At 62.8% G+C, this 9,034-nt stretch overlaps 1 protein-coding gene across 1 annotated transcript; it reads right to left on the bottom strand.

Moving 5' to 3' along the window:
- Positions 1 to 7,275: 7,275 nt before the first annotated feature.
- CHC_T00001183001 (hypothetical protein) lies at positions 7,276 to 7,776 on the bottom strand. Its single transcript, XM_005718540.1, has one exon. It carries the CDS (start codon positions 7,774 to 7,776, stop codon positions 7,276 to 7,278), a length of 501 nt encoding a protein of 166 aa, XP_005718597.1.
- Between the last annotated feature and the right edge of the window lie 1,258 nt (positions 7,777 to 9,034).

A 9,034-nucleotide genomic window follows, 5' to 3' on the forward strand; every position in this document is an offset into this window, starting at 1 on the left:
TGCATTCGTCGCGCGCCGCGCCCTCGCCATCGGTGGCGAGGGCCGCGAAGGATAAGGACCGCGCCGCGCATTCGTCGCGTGCCGCGCCCTCGACCGGTTCGAGGGCAAGGGCCGCTTATCGTTGTTTTAGACCCGGACCGTCCGGGTCTCCTTGCACCCACCCTCCGCCGCCAGCGTGCCGCGCTAGGCGCAGCTGCGAGCGGGAAACACCAGGGCTCGCGCGAGCCACGCAAGGGGGAGGCTCATCACCGGAACCGCGCGACGCGGGTTAGGGACAAGAACAGAAGATGCGAAGAGTCTTTACGGAAAGCACAGGACGAGTCGTCTCGGAACGGGGAACTGTACCCCCTCAACGAGTGCCATCGGGGCCCCGGTCCGAAGGCATCGGCGGGCAGTACCCGGGATAACACAGAACATCGGAGTTCCGCGGCGGATCCCCCGCAGCCTCCTCGAGAGGGGGCATAGCGGGCGGCTGGTATGAACCACCTCCTCGTACAGGGGCCGCGTGCGCCCCGGAACCGTACAACGTCAGGGGAACAACCGTCGGGACGGCATAAGGATCGGGCCTGCTGGAGGGCTGCGAGACGACCTCACGAATCGCGCGCACCCGAGCGGCGGGCAAGGTGTCCCGCTCCTGACGGTACCGGTCCCGGTCCGATACAGTGCGTTCGTACGCGCTATTCTGGTGACGAGCGGTGTCCCGCGTGGAGTCAATCTCGCCTTGCAAACGGTGCAGCGAGAGGGAGAGCGAGTCGCGCTCCCCGCTGAGGCGGCGAGCCTCAGTACTCCGCGCGAGGAACCAGCTCGCCATGGTCGACAGGAGACTACTCACTGTCCAGGCCTGGTTCCTGGCGTGCCCCAAGGCCTGCGCGAGCCCGGGCACCGAAGCAACGTCCTCCGTCGTAAGTGAAAGGTCCAGAGCCGCCATCCCAGGGGCCAGGGCAACGGAGCGGTCGTCCAGCGGAGGCATAGGGGGAATCGCCTCCGACGCGACGGGTAACACCGTTCGCTCGTCCGGCCCACGGGGCGAGGTGGAGCGAAACAAGTCGGACCCCGCCATGGCCGGATGAGGCGGGACGGCGTCTAGATCCCGATACCGCTTGCGGCGGTTCCGCCGCAACCCGAAGCCGACGCCACCACGCCTCCCCCTCGACCCGGCCGAGTCCGGAGTCGCTGCCGAGCGAGACACGAACGCGTCCACCCTCGAGTCGTACAGGAGGAACGGGCTTCGGGTGCCCGTCGTGAAGTCAGGCCAGTGGTGATGATGACGCTCGCTCACCTTGCTGGCTCGGGTCATCAGGGACACGACGCTATCGAGCGTCCAGGAGACCTGGGGAAGGCCGCGCTCGAGCGGGTGTGGGTAAATCGGGCCCTAGACGCCCCAGAAACGTCACGGTCTTGTCCGGCTGAAGGAAAACGCGACCATGTTCGCACAACTCTGCCATGAAGGCGCTCCCGAGGGACCAAGCCCATTCTTTTTCGCAGCTGTCAAGTAGAGGAACGCGGGCGGGGTGACTCGGGTCGACCGCAGCGTACCCAAAGTGCTTCAGCACGTAGGGAAGAAGAGGGTGTATCCCTAAGGAAGGAAAGGTGTCACGAACCACGCGCGGAAGTGAGGGAAAGTCCCCCGGGGAAATGCCTTGCTCGAACGCGGCAGACGCAAAGACGCGACCGTCTTCCTCCGAGGACCGCTTGTAGGCGGACCAGTCTCGATGGGCCACGGCGATGCCATGGAGCCGCATCAGTGTTGCGGCAGACTTCTGAAGAGCGACCCGGGGCTTGGTGTACGCGTACGGACGCGGATACACGTAAAGTCCCGGGATCTCCGCGAGCATAAAACGGGGCGGACAGTCCGAGTCGAACCCGGACAGGTAAGCTGCCATAAGATCGACGTACATTACCTCCTCCATACCGAAAGCAAACGTGCGATCTCCTCGTATCCCGTCGGGGATTTGGTAAGCCACGCCGTCCCCTTCAGCAAGGAGACGGCTAAGGGCCAGCGCGGATTGATCAGCGAGGCCGGCCTCGCTGATGTTACGGATGCGGGACAAATCAGGGCGTAAGGATGGGCTCGCCAAGATCTCGCCCACCGTCACGCCCACACGAGCGTGGCGCGCCCACGGATACCTGAGGTCACTGAGCGGCAGCGGAGAGGACCGCAAAAGAGGAACGCCGAACCAGCGCGTCGTGCTGGGAACATCACCCTCTGTCACCCTTAGGCTTGGCCCGTGAAGGGGAGAAACCACGGCTCCAGAAGGGACCCCAACGATGGGGTCAGCCGCCCCCTCAGCCACGGTGGGACGAGGGGCTTGGGACTCGCCCCCATGCGGTGCGTCGACAACGCGTGTAGGGGCGTCAGTCAATTCCACGGACAGCGTGGACTCCGTCGACGGGCGGGTCCTCTGAAAGGGGGATGTCGGCGCTGGCGTAGCGGCGCACGCGTCAGGAGGAGGCGCGTTCGACAACAGAAGCGACGATGCCTCCGTAGTGGCGACTCGAACCGCCGCGGCAACGGCCGGCGGCGGCGGTGACGGCGGTTTCGGAACCGATGGCGGTGGCATGCCGAGACAGTGTCAGCCGGACCCAAATCTCGAGATTGTGCGAGAACGCCGAGAGCCCGCTCGATGGCAGGGCAAGACAGGATCCCACGGTCCACGAAGAAACGACACGGGGACACGCGATGACGGAGAGGAGAGACTGCCAACGGAAGGAATGTGAACGGAAAGGGGAAGCCACGACACTTAGATCGAGGGGGGAAGCACGAGCCGCCCTACAAGCACATGTGAACGCGGACGTTCACACTTGTGGGGGGGGGCCGTGTAGCATAACCCCCCCTCGGGGGCTTTATTTTAGATTAGATCAACTCCGAATCGGATCAGGTACTGTAGGGCTCGATGCTCTACAGTAGCACCGCGTGTACCCCCAAGTACAGGGGGCGCACGTGTACACGTGTACGCGCGGGACCGAAGAGCGCACACACACGTGTACTGTCAGCCCCGATGGCTGACAGTATTACAGTGTCGACCGACCGCTACAGTACGTCGCTACAGTACATTGGTACTGTACTATTATGATATATTATTTTGTACATTAAATATGGAGCGGACGGGCGGCGGGAAAAGGCGACAAGGACGGACTTGTCGACGACCGACCGCGGGGGAGCCGACGCCCGCTTATTCTAACCGCGCGCCTTCGCCTTCGCGCGCGTTAGACGACACCGAGTGCGGGTAGAGGACGCGCGACACACGCCCACGAGCCGGATCCACCTCCGCCCGTCGGTACTGGATCGTTACCCAGTACCGCCCCGGGGCGTCGAGGCGTCGATCCGCTCGCGCGTGCGCGCGTCCTCCCCCGATCCCGCTCTACCACGCTACCCGGGCCCGTGCTCCGGTTCCGTAGCGGGTGTCCGTCTTCCCTTGTCTTCTCCCTCTCGAGGGTCTCCGCAAGAGCTGAGTATACACCCCTCTCCGTTGGGGGTGTTTATACTACACTCTACCGCTCCCTACGCGCGTTCGCTGTCGCTTCGCCCCGCTTACTTCTTGCTACGCTCCGTGTCTTGTTTCTTTCGTACCACTCTACCTACCGCGCACGCGCGCCCCGGACCCCGTTGCCGGTTATCACCAGGTGGTCTCCCGTATCCCACTCACCCCGCGTTCCGAACACGCGTGCTCTGCCTGAGGCTGACACATGTGGCCTCAGTGCACGACAACATGGTAGTGGTGAGAGTCCTTTTCGCCTGCGGGGTGTGCCGGGGTGTGGCAGCGGTGCGGGGTTCTGCCTGACATGGCCCTTTTTCACTTTCGGCGCCACGTGTCCGATTGTTGGCGTGCGGCGGGGTTTAGGTTTAGCCGTCGTCTTTTTATTTTTGTTTTCGGGGATTTCTTGTTGACCGTGATGGGGCACTGCCCGGACTGCCAGTCCGTTCTTCCATGCTGTGTCTTTTCACCTTTGCCAATTGCAGGTAGTACATGCCTTTGGTGAACCGTGCTTGGACAACCGTCTGCAGTGGGCTCGTGCTCGAGTCGAGGATGAGCGCTTGGGTGGGCGTGAACCTGACTTCTCCCCATTGCGCGGCAATGTCGGCCGCGAAATGGGTGGAGCGCAGTGCGGGGTTGGCAATGGCAGGGATCCGGATCTGCCTATTCGTACCGGTCGAGATGTGGATGATCCCCTTCAGGTTCGTCCTCATCGAGGGTCTGGTGTACTGCAGTGTAGTCGTACTCGTCTTCTACTGTAGAGACTTGTCCGGTTATGTAGTGGCGCTGCGGGTGGGTGCGGCCCGTCAATGTACGCTTATGGTCAATGGTGGTGGTCCATTGCCTTCTTCCGGGCTTTGGGGCCGTCATGCCGTGTTTTGGGAGAGGCGTGTAGTTGCGCGGGTCGGTGCGCCAACGTGCGTTCCGTGGTTGGTACGGACGCTTCTTTTTTTCCTTAGTTGGTTTCTTCGCTGGGTAGAGCGGGGGTTAGCTTGTCCTGCCTTTTTGTCTCGATCGCGAGAGTTGTGGCCTCCATTTCTTGCGGATTAGGCTTAGCTTGGCCGGGCAATTAAGGATGGCTCTACGGGGGTGTCCGGAGCTCTTGGGATGGGCTCAACGGAGGTGTCCGGAGCTGGCTCCACGGCATTATCCAGAGCTCTACCAGGTGCCTCTACGCGAGTGTGCGGACTGAGATGTAGTGGAGCGACGGGGCTGGTGGTGCCGTGGTTGTCGTCTTCCTGATCTCGTCCAAGGCGATCTTCGAGGTGCCTGGGATCGTCTTGCAGTGGGGTGTTGTTCGGGTCCATAACCTGTGGTGCAAGATCGATGCCGTCCGTTTACTGATGCCTATCGAGTCTCTACCTTATAAGGGAATGGGAGGGATCAGTGAGACGGCGGTGAATAAAGATGATCTAATTCCGCTGTCATGCGTGTGCTACGTGTGCACGTATGGCTCTCATGACAGGCAACAAGCAGCGGCCTGCCAAGTTTCTGCCATCCGACAACCTCCTTCCACCTGCACCCTCTCCGCGAGCGCCCTCGTCCGCCGCACCAGCCGCTCGTTCTCGCGCTCCACGCCGCCCATCCACGCCGTCTTCCGCGCCTCCCGCATCACACCACCTTCCTCCTCTCGCGGCTTCGCCTCGCGCTCGCCCGGCTCCGACCTTCCTCCTCTCGCGGCTTCGCCTCACGCTCGCCCGGTTCCGAGCCGCGCTCACCCTCCGCACCGACACGCACGCCGCCTCTGCCGCCTCTTCGCCTTCGCCCACCTGGCCCGCCGTCGCCAGCGCCGCCGCCGGCCCAGCCCGTGTCCCACCATCAGAGCCTTCCCCGCCGCCCTCGCCCACCGCGCCCCAACGCACCGCCAGCGCCTCCATTGCTGCCAACAGAAGCTCGAACTCCTGCGAGAACGGATACATCGTGCCTAGCCGTCGCGCCGCCGCTGCACCGCCGCCGCGTATCGCCACCAGCGACAGCAGCACCCCTAGCTCCTCGAGCGCGCCTCCGCCCTCCATCCCGCGTCCGCTGCTGCCGCTCATCTTGGCGCGCTGCCTGTGCGGGGAGGACACACAGCACGTCGAGGTTAGGGCGCGCGCAACGGAGGCGGCAGCCCACATCTAGACGCGCGGGCTTAGGATGGGCGGCGCAGGCGTCGGCAGGGATGCACGCATTGCTGCGCACGGGCGGGAAGCAAGGCGGCGAACGCAATGCGGCGTGGTGCTTGCGCCGCGAGTCGCGCGTGGTTTGAACGGAAAGCGTTTGTGGGCGGAGATGCTGCGATGCGACATGCAGCTCACCCTGAAACTTGGCATGAATGTATTGGTTGAAAAAATTATTAGAAATAGGGGATTAGGGGATTAGGGGATTTAGGGGATTAGGGGATTAGGGGATTTAGGGATTAGGGGATTTAGGGGATTTGGGGATTAGGGTATTTAGGGTATTTAGGGGTTTAGAGCATCTCTACAGCATGACCGTATATGCCTCTCTAATCAAAAATATCTCGCCAAGTGCTTAATGTTTATTGGATAACTCTATTGCTCCATTGGTGAATAGATGTTCTAGAATAGAGCCGCGGCCCAACTCTACCGCGCAGTACATATCATTTCAGCATCGCCGCGCTCATTCCGTTCTACCCTTGTTATTACCATAGCAACTTCTCGCAACTACGACTCCCCTCCGCCGACTTTTTCTCCTGACTCCAGTGACGACGAGAACCTGTCCTACCTCGTCGCCTCTGGGACGCTGCCTGGTTTTCCAGGTACAATTCCTTCTCTCATTAGACTAGGATCAAGGAGCGGGAAAAGAGGAAATCTCAACCGCGACTTCGATGCGGCACTCAACCGCCTCAAGCGATCGGGTCTTCGGACGCCGCAATCGATGCACGAGCGAGAACACAATTCTCCTCCGCATCCCAGTTCTTTCCGCGCCCCATACCGGACAGAGCAGGCAGAGCAGAGCGAAGGCACCGGAGAGAGGGGAACGTTGTGCGACGATGCCATTTGGGGGTGTTTGGGTTTGCATTGAAGTTCAATTTCCCGGGTATACTCATCTGGTAAGCACAGCTTCGCCGGTAGCCAATCCGGAGGCCTTTCGTGTCACCTCTATTCAATAGATTAGAGCACGATCTGGGTCTAATGGGGGGTCGGATAGACCCAGATCAAGCTCTAATCTATTGAGAAATCTATTCGAATAGATTAGAAACATGCGGTAGAGTGTCGTTTTTTTGCGGCTGGAAATTTGGCATTAGATTAGAGAATAGACTCGCGGTAGAGATGCTCTTAGGGGGTTATTAGGAGTAAAAAAAATTTTACTCTCGTTCAACCAATCCATTCATGCCAAATGTCAGGGTGCTTGCGTGCTAGCACACCGTTCTCTTCGTTAGGAACGGCCCTCAGAAGACGCACGGCCGAAGCGCACGGGCCTGGCCTGGACGTGGGGACAGCGCGTCCCGATTGCGTGGCGTGCCGCGCAACTCGCGCTACCCGCCGCCCGCACCTCAGCAATTGCAACCGATCGCGCTCCGCTCCGTGGAGACCGCGGTTGCGCGCGGCGGACGGCGGCCCTTGTAAACTGGAATGAGTCTTGTATCTGCAGCACTCGCGCGGGGAGGCTGCGCCGCGCAACAGGTGGCCGCGCGCACGTGTTGATCGCGCGCCCCCGCCGGGCGGCCGCACACCCCGTCTTCTTGGCTGATGGCCTAGAGGGGCTTCACAGGAGCCATTCGTTCCATGCAGCGGCCACTTTACTCGGCGGCGAAACGCACGGCAAACGCCGCCATACTTCCTACCTGGGGCGACTCTCACTCCACGTTGGAGGCTTGTAGCACGTGGTCAGGGCCCCCCTCCCCACTTTCCCGGCCGAGTGCGCATCGGAGGGGGTTGGGCGATCGGTTTCCGGCTGGGCGAGGGGCCGGTGCGTTGCAGGCGGGCACTGCAGACATGTGCGGGGCGCACTCTGACGCCCCTGCGCGGCAAGTGTACAGTGTGGGCCTCCCCCCGCGCGTGATGGATGCTGTTTGGCGGGGAGAAGTGGGCCGGAGAAGTGGGCCGGCGCGGGCAGGTCTCGTGGTGATGGGATTAATTTGACGTGTGAAGTTGGCACGTCGGATTAATGGCACCTGACTCGTCGCGCATCTCTTGGCACTGTGAGGAAGATGCACGGTAGGTGTTTCCGGTTGCGTGACGAAAGGGGGGAATGCATGCGAATGCGGGTCTGAAGGCGTTCTTCGTAACTGACACGAATCAGCAAAGGTGGAGGGGGGTTGCTCCCTCCCGGCAACAATGACGGGCAGCAGGGACATGGGCACGTGTCAGCGTTTACTTGGATAGCGGATGAAGGCATTGAGCGTCAACGGATGGACAAGGAAACGGTAAATTAGTGAAAAGATCATCAGGTCTGTTGTACCCTAAGGGTATACGACGGCGGCACACTGCAATCGGTGCCGTTTCCCGGCACCAACGGCCGGTGCAATTCCCGCCGCCACGTCAGCTCATGAGGCACTTTGCAAACCTGATCCGGATCCCAATCCCAATCCGCATCTGGATCCCGATCACTTGCGCACCCACACCGCGTCATACTCCGCGCCGACCCTGTCCGTCGGGTTCTGCAGCTCGAAGCCGACCGAGCGCATGTACGGCACCCAGTCCCTCTGCAGCTCATTGCGCACGCCCTTGTACCTCGTCTCCGCGACGCCGGGCAGGTAAGTCTCGGCCACAATCTTGCCCACCCTACGCAGCGTCTGCCTGCTGGCCCCCTTGACGATCTCCAAGTCGAACCCCTGCGCGTCGATCTTGAGCAGCTCGACCTCCACGCGCCGCGGCACGCCGCGCAGCACGGCCTCCAGCGAGAGCACGGGCACGAAGTCCACGCCGCCCTTCCCGGGGCCGAAGCGCGCCTCGGGGCCGTTCCGCGCCCGGTCGGCAAACCCTACCCCGGGGCGCACGGCCTCCGCCAGCGACGACGACACGCCGCCGCCGTTGTAGTACCGCAGCGAGCCGACGCTTCCGCCGCGCCCCGCCCCGCCCAGCGCCGCCGCCACCACGAAGAAGCGCCCCGCGAAGCGCCCGCGCTGGTACGCCTCGCGCAGCGCGTGCGCCACGCCGACGTTGGGCTCGACCGCGACCACGGCCGTCGCCCCGTCCGCCGCCGGCAGCACCGGCGACGCGTGCGGCCCCACGTTGATCACCACGCGCCTGATCGCAGGCGGCAGCGCGAGCTCCGCGCCGCCGGGCTCCCGCGCCGGGCACGCGCAAGCCAGACGCACCACCGCCGCACAGAGCCCCAGACAGAGCGCCAGCGCCGCCGCGCCGCGGGCCGTGCGTGCTCTCGTGCGCCCCATCGTGCGCGCGTGTGCGCGGAGGGGGCGGTGCCGGTGCGCGGGACGCCCGCGCTTTACTTGTAACTCGTCAGCAGTGCGTGGAAATGCAGCGCACGTGGGCGAAATGCGGCGCCCAATTGCAAGGCGCGCACCACGTGTACCGGCGCCAATCTAATTGGCGCCGCCGGTTCGCAAGTCGCCCCGCTGACATCGCCGCCAGCAATGGCCGGCTGCACCCGTC

Source organism: Chondrus crispus, genomic scaffold (assembly GCF_000350225.1).
Source record: "Chondrus crispus Stackhouse genomic scaffold, scaffold_408, whole genome shotgun sequence".
In the NCBI taxonomy this organism is placed as follows: domain Eukaryota; phylum Rhodophyta; class Florideophyceae; order Gigartinales; family Gigartinaceae; genus Chondrus; species Chondrus crispus.